Genomic DNA, 25,021 nt, shown 5'->3' with positions numbered 1-25,021 from the left:
CTACTGGGTCTTTTATCAATTAGACAAAAGAACAAATCACGCTCAAACCTCTACTGGCCAGGAACTATACACAAGTTTGGTGAATGAGGAATATATTTAGGGGAAAAAAGTACATTCCAGATAGGCAAAAGACATAAGAGGGGTAACTATCCTGTAAACTTGTGACAGTTATTTTAAAACTGAATAACATTTCTGAAATACAGAAAAAGCACTCTTCTGTTTTTGGAAAAGAGGCATACAGTTTAAATGTAAACCAGACAGCTACTGTACCAGTGCTTTGGTGTGACTTGGGTCAAACTAATAACCTCATCAAGGATTTCGTTCTTTGCTTTTTCAAACAGTTCATTCTGCAGAAAAGAAAAAGTGTGTAAGCCAATGAAGACATCTGCAGTCTAAGGCAGTCAAAAGTTTTATATAACATATCAAGTACAAATGTAATGTAATTTACCCGGTCAAGCTCTCGCAGCCGCGGGTAGTTGTTCTTCCACTCAGTCTCAAGATTAAAACGTGTCGCTATGAGAGAAAAGAAGAATCAGATGTCTACGTTGACTAAGACTCCTTTATAATCTAGAGAGATTGCATGGCTATTCCAGCAGCCTACCTATTCTTTAATTTCTCATGGAACTTGTTTCTGACAAATCATTTGGTCTTTCAAAAAGACCACAAAGCATAAAAAATAGAATACATTATTTTTCTTATTTATGGTGCAAATTTGAAAGGCTGATGCAAAAGCGTGACGGTGTTTGGCATTCTTTTTTAAACATAGTCAACAGGACTTTCAATTTAACTCTCTTGAAGCCAGTGGGAACAGAATCAAGCCATGGCACTGGGTGGAATCTGTCTGACAGGAAGGGGTGTGAAAGATCCTACCCAGCCTTTTAACAGATACCATCTAACTGAGTAATCTGCCCTCGCAGTCCTGCTGCTCTTTGGCAACCCCCGGTCCTCAATAAAATGGAACTTACCATGCAACAGCGGACAACAGCAGTTACTGCTCCCTAACACTTTTTTGTGGGCTGACCTCATTCATGCCTCAGTCTTTACAAAAAAAAAAAAAGATGTAGCCAGACACCTAAATAAGGATTATCTAGATAAGGAAGGGGGCAAACTGAGGGAGGAGATGACAAGAGAGACAGTCAGAGAGCTTCTGATAGGTCTAAATGAATTCAAGTCAGCAGGGCCAGCTGAACTTCATCCCAAGGTACTGAAGGAACCGGCAGAGGAGATCTTGGAGCCCTTAGAAATGATCTTCATGAAGTTGTGGAAGATGGGCCAGGTACCACAGGACTGAAAAAGCACATAGCCAACATAGCGCCCCTCTTTAAAAAAGGCGGACTGGGGGAACTACAGGCCAGTTTAGCCTCACCTCCATACCTGGGAAATCACTGGAGCACAGCCTAAGGAAGATCATTTGCAAACATCTGGAGGAAGAAAGGCTGATCACAAGCAGCCAGCATGGATTTATGAAAAACAGATCGTGTCAAACAAACTTGATCTTCTTTGACAAAGTAACTACTTGGGTGGATTAAGGGAATGCTGTGGATAGCATGCATCTCGACTTCAGTGAGGCTTTTGACAAGGTCCCATGTGACCTTCTGGTAAACAAATTGGAGAAATATGGGCTGGACAAAACTACCATAAGCTAGAGAAACAACTGGCTCAACAACTGCAAGCAAAGGGTAATCATTAGAGAGTCCATGTCAGAATGGCAGGAGGTTTCAAGTAGTCCCACAGGAGTCTGTCCTCGGCCTGGTGCTATTCATTAATTAATTAATGATTAGATGCCAGCACAGAAAACTTCTCGAGCAAGTCTGCAGATGACATGAAACTGAGGACTGCAAATGTGTTGGAGGTTGACAGCATAATTCAAAAGGATCTCAAAAGATTGGAAAGTTGGGCTACAACTAACAGGATGAAGTTAAATGAGGATGAATGGAAGATGCTGCAACTCGGGAAGAATCAGAAACACAATTATAAAATGGGTGACACTTGGCTATGGAAGAAATTTTTTACAATAAGGGTGGCCAGAGTCTGGAATGGGCTTCCAAGAGAGGTGGTGCTATCACCTAGCTTGGAGGTCTTCAAAAGGAGGCTAGATAGTCACTTGGCTGGGGTCATCTGACCTCAGTCCTCTTTTCTGCCAGGGGCAGGGGTTGGACACAATGATCCACTGGGTCCCTTCCGACTCTACAATCAATGAATCTATGGAAAGTATTTGGGAGTCTTGCTAGATCACAGACTCAATACAAGTCTTCAGGGTGGTGAAGCTGCACAAAAGACAAATGCAGTTTTGGGCTGCATCAGTAGAAGCATTAGGTGTAAGACACGAGAGGTGATAGTGCCTTTACTTGGCGCTGGCTAGGCCTCATCTAGAGCACTGTGTGCAGTTTTGGGTTCCACAGAGGTGAGCAAAGGTAATCAAGGGCTTGGAAAGCAAACATATGAGAAGAAGCTGAAGGAGCTAGGCACGTTCAGTTTGCAGGAAAGGTGCTTAAGAGAGGACATGATAGCAGTCTTCAAATGTTTGAAGGATTGCCATAAAGAAGAGGGAAAACTCCTGTTCTCTCCTGCTGCAGAGAAGAGGACTCGGACCAATGTCTTGAAGCTGCAGCAAAGTAAATTGAGCTTGGATGTCCGGAAACGCTTCTTCACTATTAGAAGTGCAGGGCAGTGGCATAGACTGCCTAGGGAAGTTGTGGACTCTCCATCACTGAAAGTCTTCAAGAATAGGTTGCACAACCACTAGTCAGGGATGATGTAGGTGTACTATGCCTATGTTCTACTATGGGTATTTTGGACCGGGAAACTATCTTGCCCCCAACAGGGACAAAGGAATACTCACACTTTGTTGGAGAGTTCAGAATCATTTCCCTCTCACTTACATAGATACTTGTTTATCTAATAAAGTTGCAGCCTTTATGCCACAAATTCTCTTTGACTTGAGAGATACCTCTTGCCCACAGGCTCCCCACATGGGAGCTAGCTATTTCTTATTAAAAAGCATGATCATAAATAAATGATGAATTATGCTGGCCACGGGATTCTTCCCTCTGCAGAAAAGCTGAATTACGGCTCATTCACAGAACCGCATAATGGAAACTTGCATGCTTCCTGAAAACATTATGTCTGCCCTTAGTCAATGCTATGAGGCTTTGCCTCCAGGTACATTAGAGACAGAGACAGAGAGATTACCTTTAAAAGCATCAGCCTGCTGCTCCACAGATTCTCTCACCATTTTCCAAAAGCAATCTGACACGGCAAGGCTTAGGTTGCGTGTTGTTACCTGGTGGGCCTTCAGCATACATGTTCTGTGAAGAAAGAGATCCATATGTACAGAAAAATATTTCAAGAATAAAACCCTATTTTACGTACTAGAAAATAATTCAACATGAGAGCATGCATCTGCCTAAAACCTTGATTCTCCACTCAGGCATCCAAATGCACAAAATCACATTTGGAGTCTTCTTAGCATTAAAACACAGGCTCAGTGCAGCCTCTGAGGGAAACTTTGGGCCACAAGTGTCTAAGGAACATGCATCTGGTCTCTTCCTTCACAGGAAATGCAAATTTGCTAAATCAGAGGCATCTGTTCAGTTCACTGCAGGCAGACCACATAGCTAGCTGTTAGAGGGGGAAGCTACGCTTGCCCACACAGATCTTTGAGAATTAGAAGACACTGCAACATGCAAAGTGCTTTCCTAATCCAAGTCTGTAAAAAGTTAAACTATAGAAATGCGTTTGCAATTACTGATGAGATGCACTTTAATACCAAAAAATAAATAGCAACGTACTTTAAGAGTTTTGAATTTTGAAAAAAATCCTCTTCGTATTCTTTAATAGAGTCGATACTTTCATTGGTGTTTCCTAAAGAAAGGAGAGAGTGCTGCAACAGTTCCATTGAGGCAATGATCCATTCCATGTCAGCAAAGAGTCAAAGAATCAGACATGGAACTCTATTTACCTTTTCCAGTGACAACTGCAAAATAACCCAGCGCCTTCATTGGGAAGAGTTTACCTTCAATGATTTGTTGGATCTATGAAAATACATATAAAAGACCACAAGCTGAACTCACGTGTGTTCTCGTTTCTTTAACATACTTTTAAAAACATTTAAAAGCTATATTTAATGATAGAGAAGTCTAACAAAAAATGGGTTTTTTTTAGGGGATTATGCAAAGGATCCACTACATTTTGAAAGATGTAATTTAAAGGAAAAATACTAAAAATGGAGCAAACTATTTAGAAGACCGAAAGTCACTTGAAATGAATAAAAGCATGAAGTCCGGTCAAGGATTAGATTTACATAAAGATGGAAAGACATTTTTGTGACTGGTAGGTGCACTGCTATGTTTGTATTTGCACCACAATTCTTTGCAGTGCTGTCCTAATTTAGGAACTGGGGCAGGAGGGGGAATACATGGTTTATACTTGCCCTGTTTGGACTGGCCACATTTTTTTCAGCAAGATCCACTTTAGTCAAAACAAAAATTGTCCTCTTTCCTTGAGGATCCATTTGACTGACTAAGTCAGTGACAATACTGCGCTCTGCATCCACTGACCCATCTAGGAAAAAAAAAATACAAAGTTGCCATTTCAGGGACCGGTAAGCAAAATTCAGCACTAGAACTCTAAGAATTTAATAGGTATTAAAATCATATATTTTTTTAGTAAGCTGGTTGAGTGAAGTCCATAATGTTAATGATAAAATCCCTAATCATTTAGCTTCTGGCACAATCAGAAAAAAAATTCCACTTTTTCTTTCCATTAGAAAAAATTGGGCTCTTGGTAACAGAGTGTTTAAAATGACTAACAACAAAAATAAGATTTAAACCCAAGCTAAAATACACTGAACTTTAAACATTTACTAGGTTTTCTAAAGGGTATTCTCTCTACTATAGTCTGCAACCTTTGAACACTGTCTTGGGGAAACTTTGGCCAAGTCCAGAGGAGTGACTGTGCCGTCTGCGGTGCCACACACTGCACATTCAGGTGTTCCCCACACTTGTACCTTGCAAACCCCATGGTCAAAAAAACCCACATGGAAAAAAGCAGGGCTGTGCACATGGCGACAGCATGCGCCACCCAAAACTGGAGCCTTGCTGGCTGGAGCCATGCTCCAGCTGCCGGCCAAGTTCTCAGCTGTAGGACCACGGGGGCTGCAGCTTCCCCAGCCCCCAAGACCCAAGCAACTGTGCATGCCCCAGCCTCCCCTACCCAACCCGGGGTAACCTGCCGCATGCTAGAGCACGCATGGCACGGGCGTTCCCCAGGGACAAGCAACAGTAGCACAAGGTGTGCCGCTGCTTCTTGTCCCTGGGGTACCAAACATCCGCACTTCTCTGGACGCGGCCTTTGTGTTTAAACTGTGTCACCATCTTGGTTATATTTTAAAAGTAATAAAAAGCACATAAGATCTGTATCCATTTCTTTTCATTAGTGGCAAAAAAGTGCATGTGAAGCACCTTCTAGCTTAAGAAAAAAAAAATGACAGCCACCAAGGGCCGGTGGGGCCCACACACCAAATTCCCACATTATTTCAGATGACCTGTATCCATTTCTTGAGAGCACAGAAGGCTTAAACATTGATTTCTGCTCAGGGCCAGCTTTCTAAAACTCTGGTTGAACAATCTAAAGAGCCTGTTGCAAGGCTTTAATTGATAGAAACCAGTACCATATGAATTACTGTCTCTAGTCCTAACTTACCTTGAATACAAAGGATGATGGCATTAGGGTTCTGCATATAGGCTTTGCTGATACTGAAGATAGTTTCCTTAGTGTCTGGAGCCATACCTGAGGTCACGGTCTATAATATACATATATAAGAAAGAGGTCACAAAAGACTGCTTCCTCCGGCAAGAGATTATCAACTAGTATTACTGCTGTATACTCACACTAATGACACCAGGCAAATCTACCAGCACCATTCTCTGCAGGCCAGGACCTTTCACGTTTAAGGAAATGGTCTATAAAAAAAAATTAGAATGATATTTTTTTCACCGCAGGTTTTTTTGTTTTTTTTAAATACAAGCAGTCTCATGCTAAATGAAAAATAGCCCTGGCAGAAGAGTTGTTTTACAGGATCAATGTAGTTTATATCATGCAGTTCTTACAGTTGGTACCAACTCATTAGAGTCAGCCCCAGAATTGAAGGGACAAGTACAAATGAGCTATACAAAAAGGATTTCCCCCCACGGTGAACAGCAAGCCTTACCTCAGTACTAACAGTGCATCCTTCTTTCACGCTGTTCCTCATTCTGATTTCTATCTCATTTCTCAAGGCTGCAAGCTGTTTTGACACAACCAAAGATTTTAGAACTAATAACACTCAGCACTAACCAAATATTACCTGTTAATTGTAGAATGTCCACTAGCATGAGTGAAAAAGGGGACTTATCAGCTATAAAGCAGCCTTTATCCCAAGATCTTTGTTTAGAAATGCTGATGAGACTCAAAAGCCACCTGAGAGGCAGGCAAAAAGAATATCTGTTTTGGTGAGTGGAGTCCCAAATGTCTGACTAGGATTGCTCTTGGATTCTCAGCACTCAGAAGTATTGCTGGAAGCTGTAACACTCAGGCGCCTGTTCTACTGGGTACAATTCATCACCTCCCAAATCTAAACAGCAATCATACTGAAACGGAGTTTAACCCTTAGCAAAATACTTTGCTTTATTCAAAAGTCAAATGGGGAACAGCTGCCCAGCACAGACATCTATTTTTCCAAACAAAAACACAATCAACATTACATTTTCCTCCATCTATTTCTTATACTCACATCCTCCTCCTTGGTTAGATCAAACTCCCGAGAGCTATCTTTGAACAAAGCCACGTGGTGGGGACCTTCACTAAGGGTGACCTAATAGTTAGGGAGAAGAAACATGTTACAAAAAATGTTAAAAGAAAAGGGATACAAATCAGAAAAAAAAGAAAGCAAATGATGACATCTGATATTTTCAAATATAATTTAAATGATTAACAACTCAGGAAAGGTTCTTGATTGATAACTTTCTAAATGAAAATCTTTTAGTTATTCACCAAACAGAGAAGTGACAGTGTAAGTAGTCGCAACTGAAGTCAATGCGGCTACCACAGCAGGAGGTACTACATACGCTCTAGCACAGGAATGGGCAAAATATGGCCCTCAGGCAGGAGGAATTTTGCCTGCCCCACAGTGAATCCCTCGGTCCTGTCCAGCTGAAGCACATGGGGCAGTCTGGGACATGGCGCGTGCAGCTGGTCCCACCACACCCAGCCGCACAGCAGGGCTGGGACGGCACGGCAGCCAGACTCCATTTTCCAGCAGCCCTGGCAGTGGTGGCTCCTTCTAGTTGCCACTGCTGGACCTAGCCCTGCTGCCCATCTACCTGCGCCCACTGCCAGGGGCAGGACCCATGTGAGCAGGGCCCATGGCCAGGCAGCATGGACAGGGCTACAGGCAGCAGCCTCCAGGAGCAAGACAGGCGGGTGGGGCCCAAGAGACCCTGGGATCACGGGGCAGTAACAGGCCAGGGCTGGCGCAAAGCCGCGATCAGCTGCCTGAGCACCCCTGCGAGAGGCGCGGGTCCTGTGGGCAGGGGCACGCAAGGAACGAATTGGAGCTCTGCCCTGGCCTCATGCTGTCACTGCCCCATGATCCCAGCCTTACCCGCTCCCGCACACTGCTCCCCATGGGGACGGGAGGGGGACTGACTCAGTCCATGACAGCTCAGCAAAACTCCCTATATGGCCTGCAGACCCAAATAATTGCCCACCCCTGCTCTAGGAGCACATACTGATAGGATATGGCCATGCAGAATGTTTGCCGTCAACGATACTCTCTTAAAAATCAGGCATTTGTGCACACGTGCAAATTAGCTTAATTATCAGATAAGACCGACTCAGCATTTTGGGATGCTTTGATTCTTGAATATTGTTACAAGGATTAAGATACATCTCTGCTGCTTACCTTAACAGGAGAACGTGTCATCATCTCCCCAGACCCTCGAGGAAATATCCGAGCTTGGGCAATCATTTCTAGCACGCTGGTTTTTCCTGCACTCTGATCTCCAACCACAACTACCTGAAATGATGGGTTCAATAATCACTGGCCTTCAGTCATTAAGACAATTTCTGAGTTTCACAAAATGTACTAAGAACTTAGTTTAAACGTCAACAGAAAGTACAAAAATCCATATAAGCACTGGTTACTAGGGCTGTGCGAAGCTTTGGGTGGTGATTCGATTCGGAGGAGATTCGGTCCGATCTGGTGGCCGAATCTGAATCCAATCGGGGGACCAATTTAAAGGTTTGAATAGATTCAATGCTCTCTGAAGCTTCAGAAAAGATTCGGAGAGCGCTGATGATTCAGGCAGTCCCTGGTAGCTGCAGCCAACTCCGAGCTGGTAAGCACTAGGGGCGGGGGAAGTGGGGCTGGGGAGGGGATCATGGGGGGAACCCTGCCAGCCCCCCAACCCCTCCCACTCCCCCAGCCCCCCTGATCACCACCCCCAGGCTGCCCCCGCCCGCCCCAGCTTGGTACTTTAAAAAAAAAGCCTTGGTGCTCACCAGGTGCTGCTGGGCAGGGGGCGATCCCCGCTGCCCCCCACTGTGTGTGGGGCTCTACATGAGCCACCCGACCCCCCACATCACTTCCCCAGCCCCCACGGGTGCCCTGCCCAGGCCAGCTCCAGCCCTTTAAGAAAAAAAAGCAACCAAGAAAAGCCCTGGGACTCACCACTCTTACCAGGGCCTTGGGGGGCTCATGTAGAGCCCCCCATGTTGCGTGGGGTAATGGGGGGCAGCGGGGATCGCCCCCAGCCGGCAGGAGTGGTGAGCACCGGGGCTTTTTTTCCCCAAAGAGCCAGGAGCTGGGGTGGGCAGGGCAGCCATTGCTGGGCTGGGGGGGATGGGCCTGGCTGATTCAGATTCAGCAGCAGCCGAATCTCTGAATCAGATTTGCCAAATCGAATCGGGACAGTGATTCGAATCACTGAATCAAATCGCTGTCCCCCGAATTGGCTGAATCCAAATCCGAAGCAAATACTAGCCACTTCGCACAGGCCTACTGGTTACACTGGATATGAGAGGAAACATGTGTTATAAGTGATTCTTTAATACGCAGTTTTAATCATCTAACAATTCAGATTTTTGTTTAAGTTATTTAAAAGTAAAAAGTAGAGTCTGGATCTGAACCATGGTTAGAACTTGTCAGTGGCTAAACCAATGTTTGAGCCAAGGTTTGACTCAATGGTGCCTAAAGACATATGACCTGCTCTCACAAGGTTTTGGTCACATCTACATTGGGAAACACGCCTCTTTCCATTTTAGATGTGAACCAGAAACTGCAGGGGAAAGCATGGATGTAGAAACCACATCTTCATCCGAAAAAACAAAGGGATTCACATTAAGTGCAAGTATTCGATAATTTTTAAAAAGAGAAAAAGAAAAAAAGCAATTCAATTGACAATGTGTGTAAAAATCCAAGGACAATGGACTGCCTTTAATTTTTAATTATTCTTGAATATATGAAAATGCCCTTCAATTAAATTAGTCTTCTGATCTTTCTGCAAGTAACATAAAAAATGCTGCTAACTCCTAATTTTGTGTCTGCTGACTAGTACATGCAACTTTTACATAAGTACAATAATATTCCCTGTGCAAAATAATGTTTTTTGCCAAATACAAATCTCCAGTGAAGAATTAAAACTTACCCGAGGTAGATGATCTTGGGTATTATAGCTGGCATCATAGTCGGACAGAATGTCTAGAACTTCAGAATACATATCAATCAAAGATTTCTAAAAAGAATTGAAAATATAAGGGGAAGAGAGCCAAGTAGCAGAGCTGAGACCAAGCGTAAAAAAAATTCACCTATATGTCTTGTAAGGAGGATTCCTGCATGCTTACTCTCTCAAGGGCTTAAGCCCTGAACATTTAGTACTGCAGCCAAGATCACCATATTAACCACAAAGAGCCGGCACCAAATGTAATTTGTTGTCCTTTGCAGACAAGCCACTACAGGAGGATGTACAGTTCACTGAAACAGTAGGGTTTGGTATCTGATTTTACAAACAGCAGGGCTGAATATCCAGACTTCACCAATTCTGAAATGGTGCAGTTAAGTATCTGAAAAGTAGGTTCCCATGTTGAATATCTGGGTTCAATTCCTAGAGGTTTGCTCAGTATGAATGGCTAAGTGCACACTGTGCTTGGTCCCATTTCAACTCCCTCTGGCAGCACTTGGCACATGGATCAGTGAGGAGCAGTGCACGCGTGTCATCCAAAGGATGCCCGGTTTTTTGGCAGCGAGCTAAGCGTAAGGTGTATTTAGCAAAACACTCTGAATGTTTTCATCAACAGCTCTTAACTTTGTAAATTTGCCTGGATTTAAATAGGGACATCAAAAGATGTCTCCCTGACCTCAGCACTGTTTTCCCCACCATTTTTCAAATTACCCACTGTAAATCATGGAGGCTCCAGAGCACTGTACCGAAACAGCAAAACCATTCTATAGTTAAAAACCAAACAGGCTGAAGTGATACAATACTGCCCAATCCACAAATACATTTTTTTCATGTATGTAGTTATGTGGATAAACTTAGCAATTTCAGCTGTGTTTTTGGTATAAAACTACTGCTTCATGTAATAAAATACAGATAATGCCCAATTAGAAATGAAGTACGGACAAGTCTGCAAAGGACCATTCATGAGACACCTAAAGTGTCTCATTTACTTAAAGACTGATATAAGAAAAGTGATTTGGAGTGGTTGGGCTCATAGCTTCATTTGGATTCCTCATTGCTGTGTAGATACATGGTGGAGTACCTTTAGTTTCCTCTGATGAATGCCTTTGTCATCTCTTTGCAAGACCAGCTTTCTTAATTCTTTATTCTCCTTCTCTAAGCGCTCAAGCATTCGTTGATATTTGAGCTACAAAACAGAAGTACAAATTTTAGAATAACAATAAAAATAATGGGCACAGATAAGTCAATGTTTATTAATATAAGAAGTTTACTATATGAAAAAGCATCAATGCACCAGCCAAGTCTGTCAAAACTATCAAGCTTGTTAAAATCTGAAATAACTGAACAAAACTATTAACAAAATACTTCTCAGCTATAAAAAAGTAGGCAAGGTAGAGATGCATCTTATAGACTAAGTGAATCAGAGATGCATAAACTTTTACTAGCATAAGCTTTCATGAGCAACAGCTCACTTCCTCAGATGAAGATGATCAGATCAATTAACAGGCTTCTTTGCCTACAGTTGTTAGCATAGTTCAGGTTTGTCCAAGAAAGAACAGTCCTGAACACTGCTGTTGGTCTCAAAGCCCTCAGATAAACAGAAATACACCAAAAAACTCTTACTTTACCCTTATTAATTTTTTGCAAATTAAAGATACTGCAAAATATTCTTGCAAAAATGGCTTTATATGGGAGAGAAATTTGTGAATCAATAAATCAATCTGATAGACTACTACCCATTTTAACTAATTCTCAGCCAACAATGTAAATTTTCTGCTGGGACAAGAAAAAGCGCATTTGGTTCTTGCACAGGCCACTGTGACCATAAACAGAACAACAGTCCATCATCTGTGGTGTTTCCCCAAAACAGAACTATGCAGTTTCATATTCAATCTCTTATGCAGAATCAGCTAATGCATATTGTCTCTACTGTGCTTGTCTCTACTAGAAATGACATTTTATAGGTTGAGAGATTAAAATGTAATCCTTTTATATGTAATCCTATTTCCTACCTGAAGCAAAAGTGTGCCAGTCAAACATACCAGATGCTGCAGCTACATACAAGGAATATTAGGCACAAAACAAATCAAGACTGCTTTTAAATTTTAAAAGTAAAAACTAACACTGATGAATTAAGGATGAAGTATCATAGCCCAGTTGTAGAAATTTGGGATCCATAATCTAATAAAAATTTAATTCCATTTTTTTTGCAAATATTTCACACCACAGACAGGGTTTTGTTCAAAAGTTTGGCGCTGCTGCTCTCATTTTGGGCTCTTTTTTGGGAAGGGTTTAGTACCTGAGTGCGCAGAAGTTCTTCTTGAAGCTGATCAATTTTGTCTTTGTCAGAGACCTATAACATGAAGAAGAATATTTCTTAATATTCCTATTTCTTGACATACAGCACATCTAGTTTATCCTTAGGGTGCAAATGAATCACAAAGCCAAAGTTTTATTAATCATAAGAGAAAAAACTGATTTTGCATGCATTTTCAATCAAATCAAGCTGTTAAGTCCAATTAGAATTTGGTGATTAAAGATTATTGAAGTTTCCATGCAGAACAGAAAGATCATATAAAATCAAGTCAAGCTTTTATCTTGCAATACACACTTTCAAGACCCAATACAGAAAAATAGAACTTGGAGGATAAATAAAACTGAGTTGCGGCTTCAGGGTGGCTAAATTGTTTGGGGCTATAATAGTAATTTAATGAGTACAGCATTTTAACGATGCAAACACTAACTCAACAATTTGCTACTGATACTATGTTCAACAACTCAACTATCAATAGCCCCTGAATTTTGTAGTGCATTCTTGTTCATAAAACCTCCCAGGGTAGAAATACATTGCATGTCCTGCACAGACCTGAGTCGTGTTGGGACCTAGCTACCTAAATACAGTAAGTATGTTCTACTAGGTAAGTGCCGAGTTCATTTTTCTATTTTATCCCTCCCTTTTGTCCATATAGTCCTCTCAGGTTGCTTTATGCTGGCCCACGCTATCATTCAGACAGCATTAAAAATGGGCAAGGACATGGACAAGTGATTATAAAGGTAAAGATGTTAAATGTTCAGCGAAATGAAGTCTAATCTTACTCCATTTCATACATGGAAATCTTAAATCAATTTTAAAAACAGAAATCTGTAAGGTAAAACAGATTTAAAAATAGTAAAATCAGTCATTTAAAACAATTTTCCATTTATTTCTTCAAAAACTTAAGAATACAAGCACACGTGATCCAATAACAGGTGTTATGTAAAGCTTAGAAGATAACTGACAAATGATTGAATTTAGCAAAAATAAACATGCTCCTAAAAATAATAATAATAACATCAATTTTGATTTTTAAAATGAAGCCACTATAAAATATTTGCAACTCAAACGAATTCATGTTATACCAAAGAGTGTGTCACAATGTACAGATGCAAATTTACAGGACACAAGTTTAGTATTTCAATTCCATAACTGCTTGTAGATTTGGCAGTTCACCCACCTATGGTGACTGAAATATTGAAGCCATTTAACCTATGACCATGTATTTACTTTGCAATATCAGATGAAAACCCATTCTGCATCCAATCGCGTTCTTATTCTTGGGGGATTTTTTTAACCAGTGAAAATAAAGAGCTAGAAATGGACCATCATTTCTTTCCATCTCTAAACCCCAAATACAGAAAGCAGGGAACAGAAACTAAGAAGCAGTCACTCAACACAAAGAAGGGCGGCTTGCTGCCCATCACAAGATGCCACTAATGAGGAAACAGAGTCTGAAAAAGCGCCGTGCCTTCATTAGGGTGTTTGAGAACAACAGAGGGGCGCAAACTGGAGCCAGGAAACACCCAGCCCTGGGACACTTCCACGATGGACACAGAAATAGGTCAAAGACGACCAAATGAATGTGCACCATCAGAGCAGCATAATGAAACTGCAGCGTGCAAACAATACCGAATTTTTAGGTATGTCGTTCAGGTGAGCTTGTACGTATGGTAGTCGGCACCCTCACAGATTTCACTGGGAGGATTTCATTCCTAATACTCCCAAGTGTTTCTATACTGTTGATAAGCAGCATAATTACTGCCAAATTACAAAGTAACAACATGGTCACACATGCCTAATTTACAGTCCTACTTTACCAAATGCTTACTTAAAAAAACCCCACAGAGCCTTTTTATTTTTCACTCTGCTGTATAATAATGCCTTGTGATTTCCCACCCCCATTCATGCATAAAAATTATTTTTAAAAAAGGGTAAGCTTTTATTGATGTATAAAGAGGCACTTAAATATCCACTAGGATTTTCAAAAACATTGCCTCTATTCTATTCCTCAAAGCTTCTTACACTGAACACATCACTAATATAGCTGTCTTTCTGCAGTATGTTGAGGAACAAGATTAACATTGTTATGTGTCTGAACATTAGGTGCTTTCGAAAATCCCTGTAGGTACCTACAGTCCATAGTTAATAATGGGATACGGCATCACAAACTCCCTCCTCCCCTACCAAACCAGAGACAACTCTTAGAGACAATACTGAAAATGCAAAAGCACAAAGAAATGCTTACAAGAGGCAACTATTCAAGTTGTTGCTATCTAACAAAAAACCTCCCAACTTAATACAACATTTAACCCAATGGAAAATAAATAAAATGAAAAAAACCCAAAGGGAATGAATTCCCTTTTGAGTTATAAAAACTGTATTAAAAGTGAACAGACATAACAGGTGTCCTCTGGATTTATAGTTCTTTCTAAAGAGAACATCTAGACTATTTTGAAGAGAAATTAAGACAAAAAACTGAAAAATAGAAATAGTTTGGGTAGTTTACAGTTCCTTCTTTTATAACACTACTGAAAAGCTCTACATAACACAATGCATGCACAGCCTTTTACTGCTCAATTAATTCACTGCAATCTCACACTGACAAAAATGCCTATGATGTATTAAAACAAGAGGAACAAGCATACGAATGGAACTCCGCCAGTTCGGTTTTCAGCCGACAGGCAAGCAGATAGACTTGCAAAATAAAGTGAAACACATCCAGCCCCATCATAAATGAATGTACCCTGGCTGTTTTCAGTGGGAGCTGAAACTGTGCCTGCCAAAGGCAGAGTTTAGATCAACAGCTGGAATCTCTGAATTATATCCTCCTTTTAACGTGTGCAGGAACAAGTGGTCTGCTTAATCCAATCATTCAATTTGTTTCACAGTAAAAGGCTTAATTGTGACAAAATACGATGCATTATCATTTCCTTTTCCCTGGCATGTATACGGCACAGCACATCTTAACGTTAAAAGCTAGCTTTTTTGTTATTACAAAGAAAGTTACATTCGCAGCATTTCAGAAATGCAATTAGTATTCATCTTTACAGAACCAGAAATAGCTAGGCTATTGAACTGGAGGCAAAAAAAGGTGAAATTCCTTGCAGACAATGATTAATAATGTCATGCTTTCTTCTTCACCGGTTCCTTCTAAAACGGAGACAGTTTTAAATCTCAAGTATGACATTCCTTTTCCAGCAACTGTTTCGACTCTTTAGGTATCCCAGTTTACACACCTGCTTTAGAGTCTGAAGACATAAAGTAGCCCAGTAGGAAGACTTCCTTTGAAAAAGCTCTTTAGAAATATGGGGAAGTTGCTCTGTGGACCAATTCTGCCTTTCTGTTCCGGACTGCAGCTCCCTCAGCGCAGTCGGATATGACACTGTACCAAGACACAACACTAACCGCTTCTGCTATTAGTACAGATGCTGCACGCTGCGCGATGCAGGGGAAGAGGAGTCCTCTGATGAGAAGAAAATGGCGAATAGGAAAAATATAATAAATGGACAGTACCTCTGGTTTTCTAATGCCAGTATCCCTCTTGATGGCAACTCTGTTTCTATGACCGTGAAGGACTAGCTAACCTACTACCGAGCAATTTTTACGAGTAGTTAGATTTCAGTGCCTTGCACGTTCAAGCCCTTTATTGCACAGTGCGTGGTCTCACTGAGGGCAAAACCAGTCAATTTTCTCTAAACAGAAAGGGGACATATAAATGAGAAACCCCCCCCCCCAGAGACACATCTTCCTCCCTACTCATCTTCCAGTAGCTGTACAGAGAAGAAAGAATAGTTTTTACTGACTGTGAATGACTGTATGTACCATTTTAAACTAATTTAAAAAATGACGGCTGGAAATAGAATGGAATACTTAAACTCAAAATGCTCCCTCAGTTTTAGAGATTGAAAAATGATCTCCTTCAGGATACCTCAGTGAAACGTCACACAAATTCACACAACACAATGGACAGATCTCTCCACCTCTCTATTGCATCTATCTTCCGATGTAGAGAAAGTTAAGTTCAGTGGTTGTTTCCAGAGCTATGGAGATGTGCAGGTCAGGAAAAAGGGGCCATTCTGTGAGCACAGGAACTGCACCAAAATATATTTCCATACACAGAAGCAAAAAAGAATACACTCCAATAATTAGGTCTGAAGTGCCTCAAACTGCCAAGTTGCAGGGGTGTAGGTTTTAGCCGTGTTGGTCTAAGGACATAGGCAGACAAGGTTCCTTGGGTGAATTTGATATCTTTTATTAGACCAACCATTTGGGTTGGTCTAATAAAAGATATCAAATTCACCCAAGGAACCTTGTCAAACTACCAAAACTTTCCAACCTAATAAGCATCTCCAGATGCAGGCTGATGGATAGAAGAATCCAGTTCCGGCATCGACATCAACCACATCAGACAACACGTCTGTGGCCAACAGAGGGGCTACGGACGATTACCTGGATGCCCAGGCAAGCAAGCTAGGTGTATAAATACAGGAGTAAAGTTGTGGCTGACAGCTAACGTCTGAGCAATCTGCTAGAGCATCGTATCGTGTTACTAATAATTTTGTCACATGATATAATCAATCATTTTAACTAGGCTGGGGAAGGGGTATTTTTATAGTTTTATTCCAGCATAATACAATTGGCTGCTGAAGCAGCATTTTAGTTCCCAACCCCGGGAGGAAACATCTCGGATATACTTTTAATTCCTGCATCCAATCTCCAAATTAGGAAACTAGGCAGCATTTACTCAGTTTAAGAATGACTGCCTAATTTCATCTCCACAAATCCCAAACATAATACCTTTAAATCATATATTTAGAATCAAGAAACATATTAAAAAGTTTTTAAAAAACAGAAAGTTAAATTACTTATGAAACTGCTCAAGAATATCTTGTTTGTTTTTAACAACACACTTAAAGGCAAAAACCAGTTCTATCAACTGGAAGTAGAACCAATTTATATCAGACACTCTCGTAAAACATACTTTTGCAAAAATGATCTGGGCTCATAAGCAGACAAAAATTAGATTCTTCTACACCAAATGAAGGAGGCCGAAGTATTTGATTAGTACGAATACAGTACATAGTGTCCTTTAAGCCATCACCTTTGCCTTCTGCTGGGAAGAGCCCATGTTATATTGGTCAGCGGCTTTGCGTGCTTCTTCTTCGTGCTGCTGGATTTGCTGTTGTAACACAATGAGTTCACCAAGCAGGCCCTGCCATGAGTTTACAATAAGAAGAAAGGGAAAAATTTGGGGTGGGAGGAGAACAATGTTAAACCAAAAGGTATAACATAAAGACAGATGAAAGACAGGAATGAATGGGTCAGTTCAAACAAAAATGGAAACTGATTTGCAAAAGCTACTGCTAACTACCTGGAACTGGCTGCAGCTAGCTAGCCTGTGTTTTGCAAAGCAAAGTCAGGTAGAACAAACAATGAATAAGCTAAATTTTAGTATTATAATCATTTTTCAAAAAAGCTTAAATTACCCTTATTTAGAGAGAGACTGTGATAATTTTCAGCACCTCATTTCCAACTGTTTACATAAAACGTCTCCAGATAGAAGGACTGTTTCCACAATTGATTCATGAGATTTAGGTATTTAAATAGAAGTCAGATCTGATGTTTGGGGCCCTGCAAAAAATTGAGCGTGTGACTGCGTGAGTATCAATTAATATACCTAATTTTGCTGAGGTTACAGAAGCACATATTTGGTTTTTAAATACCTCAGGTACATAGGTGGTTTGTCAAAAAACAAAATCGAGTCCTGCTACTCCCATATTCAAACTTGAAGGAACAGAAGTTTAGGGAGGATATTCTGAAATTTTCTTCACTCTCTCTCTCTCTTGCATCTTTGCAGTGTCTACTTAAATTATATAGTTCCTCTCGCTCACTAACAAATCCCAGGAATGTGTTGCATACTTATTCATACATCTAATTTTAATTCGCCCAATAATTATTTTTTTGCCTATATCAATTCAGAAATGGTGTTTATTACAATTCTTTGGAATTTCTTACAGAACTTGTTTTAAAACTTGGAGGTATCTATATCAACCTATTATTTAAACACAACATTCTGCTCAAACATAGCATTTTATTTTCAAGGGGAAAACAACAACCTGTCAACAGAACAAGAGGCTTGAAACTACACATAACAGTGCTTAAAAAAATCCATTCCACACGGTACAGCACACAAACAAGAACAGACTCTCCCTATGCCTGAAAAAGGTGTTTGTGCCCAAAAAGTTACAAAGAACAATTTTCCAACTGTTTAGTTGGTCTACTAAAAGATATCACATTCACCCAAAGAATCTTGCCCACAATTACCATGAACATGAATATTTTTTTCAAAAAATGAATTTGTTCCTCAAAGCTCATCCATCATGTACATATGCTGCACAAAAAATATACATACATACATACATACATACATATATATATATATATATATATATATATATACACATACACACAGGCATGTACACACAGAGACATAATATGGAGGAAGGATAAAAAAAATTAAGACACTGTCAAATATCCACATTTTAGATTTTGTAAATGCTGTTATGTAGATTTATGTAACAATATCAATTTCACTTTTACTTCAAGGAATACTCTTCAAATCTCTACAATGCTGGAAAACCAAACATAAAAGCATTGTGTTAATACATAGGAACAGTAAATGATACTGATCTGTCAAGTGCCGTATTAAATATTGCAGGGGTTTAGGTTGTAGCCGTGTTGGTCTAAGGATATAGGCAGACAAGGTTCCTTGGGTGAATTTGATGGCTTTTATTAGACCAACCTAAATGGTTGGAGAATAGTTATTAAGCAAGCTTTCGAGTTCAAAAACCCTTCGTCAGGCTAAGGAAGCTGCAGCAGTTGCTAGAGCACACAGCATATTAAATATTCACTTTTATGTATATTTTTAGAACTCTGATGATTTTTTTGTCAACAAGTAAGCTCTCAAATATGACTTGACAGTGTCCCTTTAAAAATTAAGTTAGGAGTAGGAAAATTTACAAAAGGAAGAACACATGAAATTACAGTGGCCTTGATAGCCTTAATTTGCCCGTTATGTTGGACGAGGCACTATACAGTAGGATCACTTCATACAGCATTATTTAATTTGCAATTGTTTCCTGTGATACCTGTTCCATATGTTCTCTATTCCCTGGGGAACTAAGTTTAAAAAAAAGAAAAGGAGAAAAAGAAAGAGAAAAGCATTCCCTTTAGTCCAGTACAATATAAAAGTGGGGAGTTTGATGAGTAAGATGGTTTCAAAATTTAAAACTTTCTTTTCTTTAGTTTATAATAGATTCTTTTGTTTTTTTGTTGAATTATATTAGTAAAACAGAAAGAAAAAACACTGAATATTGGAATGGCGTATATAACAACTGCCATATCAGGATAAGACCCCCACACACAAAAACAACCTCTCCTTTAAATGAATTAATGGAATTTTACCTATTGAAATCACTATCGATGATTGGCTCCTTTTAATGGAATGTTACACTAAAAGCCCTGTAGTATTGCCACTTGCATGACCAAAGAAACACTCAAAAGACAGGCCAATAAACACACTACAAAGTGTATGATGCAAATTGTGCAAAAGCAACAGAAAAAGAACAGAATGATACAACTACACATGCTCTAACTTTCACTTCTGCCTTTTCAAAATACCCAAAATGGTTATTTTATAGTCAAGCTACTGGATGAATTCTCTTGCACTTTGGTTATAGAGGTCACTTTCAAAAAACAAAATGTGTTTGGAGCATAAATCCCAATTACAAAAATATTTAAGAGCCTAGTACTTAAATTTATGTGCTTAGATCCGCTCCAGGGAGCAGAAGCTCTGTTGATTTCAATGGAAGAATTCAAGACAGTAAAGCCAAGTCATACTTACTTCTCACAGGATGAGGGCTTAAGTGACACTGGGCATGTCTACATGAGATGCTAAATGTAGAGATGGCAGACTAATTCTACTGCGCATTAGCGCGTCACAGCAAAAGCTGTGCTAAAGCTTTTAGAATTAGTCTACTGTACATTAGTGTCACTAGAAAGACATGTGTCCGAAATACTGTGGAGTAGCACTGGTTACTGAACATTGAGTTAGTACCTGTTATTACAGTTACTAAACTTCATGCGCAGTAACTATGGCACATTAATGCATGTGTAGACATGCCCATGCAAGCTTAAGACCCCCTTAAAAATTCAAAGCAACTTAAAAGCTGAAGTCTTAAAGTTGCGTTGAAAATTTTACATGAGTTGCCTAAAAACAGAGCTCTGCACATTAAACTGAGAAGTGGGGTGGGAGACCAACAAAATTTAGCAGATTTTCAGGAAGCAGCAGCCAAACAGAGTTGCTTTTCAATTGCTGCGTCTACATTAAGTTATTGGATATGTTTTTAAAGTATGGTGTAAAATATAATCAAAAGCACACAAAGATCAAGGACCTACTAGATTTACATACTCTGAAAACAATGTTAGGGCTTGAAAGAAAAAAAGAATTTATAAAGACATCAGGAACAATCCTCTCTCATCTACACTACTTAGGCAGGAAGTTATGAGTATAGAAACATTTAAATCTTAAGATAGGGTCAGGCAAGTAATCAAGGTAAAGGACTTGGGTATGCACACTGCCCCTTAATCCAGCCTCACTCTGTCTAGATGCAGCACTCCAAATGGCAACTGTCACACAGAGCTGAGATGTGGGTGCACAGCATCAGAGCAGGGAGCTGGAACGCGCTGCTTCTTTATTCTCGTGGTTTTGTTAACTTAATTCAAAAGTCTAGCTACGTGAGAACAGCTTGTGCAGTCAAGGAACAACACTGCTTTGTCACAAACTCAGTTAGCCTGTAGAATTCCTTTTTCCTCCAAGACGTGCCATTTCAAAATGACTTGTACTGAAAGATGATCCTTAAAGAAAAGGAAGTGATCTTATCTGTCACACAGCAACTGTAAAACAGACTAAATCTTTAGTTATCTTGATTCCTGAATTTATTTTAATAATAGCTTAATAACTCTACAGTTTGGGGCTGAGGTTTTTGAAGTCTGCTTGACAGGGATTCTGAACTTAACTAACCCAAAATGGAGAAGCAGATTGTATAAGCCTCTGCTACTCCCATTATCTGCTTTCCTGATTTCCCTGCCCACTTCAGACATTGGCCAGGCAGCTACAAGACAGGAAAATCCTCACCCACCAAGCAAGAGCTATTGTTTAAGAAAGCTGTTAGTCATTATTAACCTCGCTGTACAAAATGCCATGGGAAGGCGTCAAGGAAAAACAGTAAAGATACAACTGATGCCAGACAGGCTATACTATACATGGTGGGAAGAGAGCATACTCATGCTACATGGCCAATACTGGGACACAGCTGACCTGCAAGATGGAGATGAGACTGTGACCCCAGCCATGCTTACTTTGCTACACCTCTTTTCTAACTCCAGTAGCAGCAGTATGGGGAAAATCACATGGGGACCCAGCACTGATTCTTAGACCACAGGAAAATCCTCATTCAGGAAGGCCCTTTTGGCCTACTTAAGCTAAATCTAAACACAGACTAAGCTACATGGAGGAGGCTGCCCGGCATTCAGAATACTGCCCAACATGCACAGGGAACAGTTAATCCTTCTAGCCTATCCGGACCACTGTCAGGCAGGGCTATTAACAGCCCTGAAATTGATTGTAGCCTTGAGGTTTGCAAAACCTAATTAAGGCATAAGGCTCTGAGGGAGTCTTTGCATCAAGTTTCCAGGGCAGGATTGAAGTAAAGGCCATCTTACCTAGTACATTAGGTGAGGGGCAGGAGCAGGCACACCCCATTCATTCATTCTCAATTCCTTATACCAACCCTGGATGTGAAGTGGTGAAGCCACGCCAATGGCACCACAGTTCTGCTCTTGACATCTTGGTCTCCAGTATGCTTGTGTGGTAGTGGAGGTGTCATGGGAGTGGCTTCACAACCACATTTCCAGGTTTGGAGCATGAGTGGGGGAAAGCTTCTCTGGGAGGGCTGGGAACCTGTTGTTGTGGTATGCTGACTGACAGGAGAAGAAGCCTTAACAAGGTGTAAAGAACTGCACGAAGACCATTCCCATATGAGTTAACCAGCATGCTTAACCTGGTTTAGGCAGCACCTTTAAGATTTACATCAATGGGATTTGGGAAATGAGTAATGCCATCTGCACAATGTAAAAGGCTGTCCCTATGATCCAAGGCCTTGTAAGTGGCTTTTATAAGACCAAAAGTGATGAGACTCCACTGATTCTAAACCAGATTACACTTGTGATACTACGTAAACACTAAAATATTTTCCAGTGACAACTCCATTTGCCCTCTCTTCCTCCACAAAATGTCTCACTGAATACACGCAGAGACACAATTAAATAATAATTAATGACTCAATCCTTATTTGACACACCACTGCACTAAAAAAAGTAATGACAAAAACTGGAAAGTGATACATCTTTTGCATTGAAACATTAATATAAGTTATGTAAGCTGCAGCACATTGACTGGTACAAAACATAACAAGTCAATGACCCAGGATCTGGGACTGTTTTCTCTGTCCCTTCCAAAGCTTATTGTCCAAATTCATTATTTTCCTCTTCATTTTACTGAAAGCTTTGGTCTCAAAGAAGGTGCCAGTTCACCCCAAAATGATACTACACATCATTTTCTTCTACACAAGAAATGATAATTAGGGTCTTTACCCAATTATTGACTTTTTCAGGGCCAAGGAAACTGAGCCGGGGTGGATCAAGTGCAATCAGATATGTTTTATACCATGCTGTTTTATTTTCCTCATTCACACAATCACAATTTTAGTGCAACTTGCAATCAATCACTTGTGGAATGCAATCTTATATGAATCAGATGTGGAATGCATAGCAAGAAGAAAGGTCACCTGATCTATTATGGGAAATTTAAAAAGTTTTCTACAGAAATTAACGTTGCTCTCTTCATTATCCATCAGTGAATGCTGTTTCAATGAGAAACACTCACAGTTCTAAGCAGAAAAGATGCTTCCTAACCTGTGTTTTTCAGGAGCTGTCCTCCTACCATACAACTCTGTTCCATAATCAAGGCCTTCTGGATAATATCTGCATAACAAAACTAGGATCCCAGGGTGAACTTTAGGAGGCCCACTAGTGCCTGGGTGTTTTGAAGCACAGTCATGCTTTTAGTGGCAAACTGAAAATTCTGTAGCCTCAAACAAATGAAAAGAATACATCTTCCATCTTTTTTCCCGATACCGTAAACCCTCGGTTTAGCTATTGACTGCATTACTATGGCTGTAGGCAGGTAGTGTGCCTATCAGCAGGCCCTCCTGCTCTCACCACCAGCAGCAGGAGGAGCTTTTCAACCCTGGAGAGGACAGAGGAATACTTTTTTATTGGGCTGAGTGTGGTACACTTCCATTACCAGAGGTGAAAGAGGGAAAAGGCCTAATCTTAGCACATGGGAGGCAGAACTTTTTTTTTTTGCCCTCTTCCAAAAGAACTATTTAGATTAAGTTTAGAACTCAGCCTAATTTGGCTTCTCTAGTTCATGTTGAGATCAGTAGACTCTGGCAAATGGCTAGTGCCAACTGCACAGTTTAAATGGCTGCCCACATTACCCAGGGTTTACACTGTGCTGCTACCCTCAAATATTCCCAAAGAATAAGATGGGGTAGGGGAGAAGAGATGTACAAGTGTGGCTTTGGCTAGAGAAACAAGACAAGACGAACAGGAGAATTATTCCAAAAATAATGCAAATAAAACTAAAGAGCCAGTAAAGACAATTGGGCAATAAGGCAAGTAACTGAAAATAAATTACTGCCAATTCATTAAGGATGGACAGTGTCATATTAATCAAGGCATCTTTTCATTTTGGATAGGCTTGAATTCACATGAACCTTCAATACATCCATCATTAAAGACAAGTGGGTGGCACAGAGGTGGAAAGGGATCTTGGAGTCCTAGTGGACTCCAAGTTGAACATGAGCCGGCAGTGTGACGAAGCCATCAGAAAAGCCAATGGCACTTTATCGTGCATCAGCAGATGCATGACAAATAGGTCCAGGGAGGTGATACTTCCCCTCTATAGGGTGTTGGTCAGACCGCAGTTGGAGTACTGCGTGCAATTCTGGGCGCCACACTTCAAGAAGGATGCGGATAACCTGGAGAGGGTCCAGAGAAGGGCAACTCGTATGGTCAAGGGCCTGCAGACCAAGCCCTACGAGGAGAGACTAGAGAAACTGGACCTTTTCAGCCTCCGCAAGAGAAGGTTGAGAGGCGACCTTGTAGCTGCCTATAAGTTCATCACGGGGGCACAGAAGGGAATTGGTGAGTATTTATTCACCAAGGCGCCCCCGGGGGTTACAAGAAACAATGGCCACAAGCTAGTAGAGAGCAGATTTAGACTGGACATTAGGAAGAACTTCTTCACAGTTCGAGTGGCCAAGGTCTGGAACGGGCTCCCAAGGGAGGTGGTGCTCTCCCCTACCCTGGGGGTCTTCAAGAGGAGATTAGATGAGCATCTAGCTGGGATCATCTAGACCCAGCACTCTTTCCTGCTTATGCAGGGGGTCGGACTTGATGATCTATTGGAGGTCCTTTCCGACCCTAACATCTATGAATCTATGAAACTGTAAGACACCATTGATGTCAGTGGCAGTTAGACTAGGTCCATAAGCAGAAAAATCAAATTTAAGAAGGCTTTCCTGGGACCCATAACATTGTTTTCCATCAAAATACTAAGGAAATTAGTGCCATGAAACAGCCCACAGTAGTACAGACCCATTCATTTCTCTTTCTCTATGGCATGTCTACAGACATGTACCACTGGGTTGAACTAGCAACAGGCACAGGAAAAAAGATCTCTGGATATGAACACAGAATCTTTATATGAATTTGACACTGGATCTCAAATAAGTTGGTCAGTGTTACACTTGCTTAATAGTTTTATGCAAAATGAATACTTTTCCTTTGCAGAAAATAT

General features: G+C 40.6%; 1 protein-coding gene across 5 annotated transcripts in view; it reads right to left on the bottom strand.

The window, feature by feature from the left end:
- The window catches only part of OPA1 (OPA1 mitochondrial dynamin like GTPase), a 72,625-nt gene that overhangs the window by 37,416 nt on the left and 10,188 nt on the right, over positions 1-25,021 (bottom strand). For 3 of the 5 annotated variants that reach the window (XM_019486415.2, XM_019486414.2, XM_019486416.2), the window contains 15 exons: positions 17,138-17,248; positions 12,019-12,072; positions 10,801-10,905; positions 9,687-9,773; positions 7,943-8,056; positions 6,773-6,853; positions 6,212-6,286; positions 5,892-5,963; positions 5,704-5,803; positions 4,433-4,563; positions 3,962-4,034; positions 3,792-3,864; positions 3,193-3,308; positions 449-513; positions 271-347 (listed from right to left, as the gene is read on the bottom strand). In XM_019486415.2, coding sequence (XP_019341960.1) covers positions 271-347; positions 449-513; positions 3,193-3,308; positions 3,792-3,864; positions 3,962-4,034; positions 4,433-4,563; positions 5,704-5,803; positions 5,892-5,963; positions 6,212-6,286; positions 6,773-6,853; positions 7,943-8,056; positions 9,687-9,773; positions 10,801-10,905; positions 12,019-12,072; positions 17,138-17,248 — 1,334 coding nt within the window. The remainder of the gene's footprint in view (positions 1-270; positions 348-448; positions 514-3,192; positions 3,309-3,791; positions 3,865-3,961; positions 4,035-4,432; positions 4,564-5,703; positions 5,804-5,891; positions 5,964-6,211; positions 6,287-6,772; positions 6,854-7,942; positions 8,057-9,686; positions 9,774-10,800; positions 10,906-12,018; positions 12,073-17,137; positions 17,249-25,021) is intronic. The other 2 variants (XM_019486418.2, XM_019486419.2) reach the window with 1 other exon arrangement.

The sequence above is a fragment of the Alligator mississippiensis genome, chromosome 7, assembly GCF_030867095.1.
Source record: "Alligator mississippiensis isolate rAllMis1 chromosome 7, rAllMis1, whole genome shotgun sequence".
In the NCBI taxonomy this organism is placed as follows: Eukaryota; Metazoa; Chordata; order Crocodylia; family Alligatoridae; genus Alligator; species Alligator mississippiensis.
This window is presented reverse-complemented; position numbering and strand designations above follow the sequence as displayed.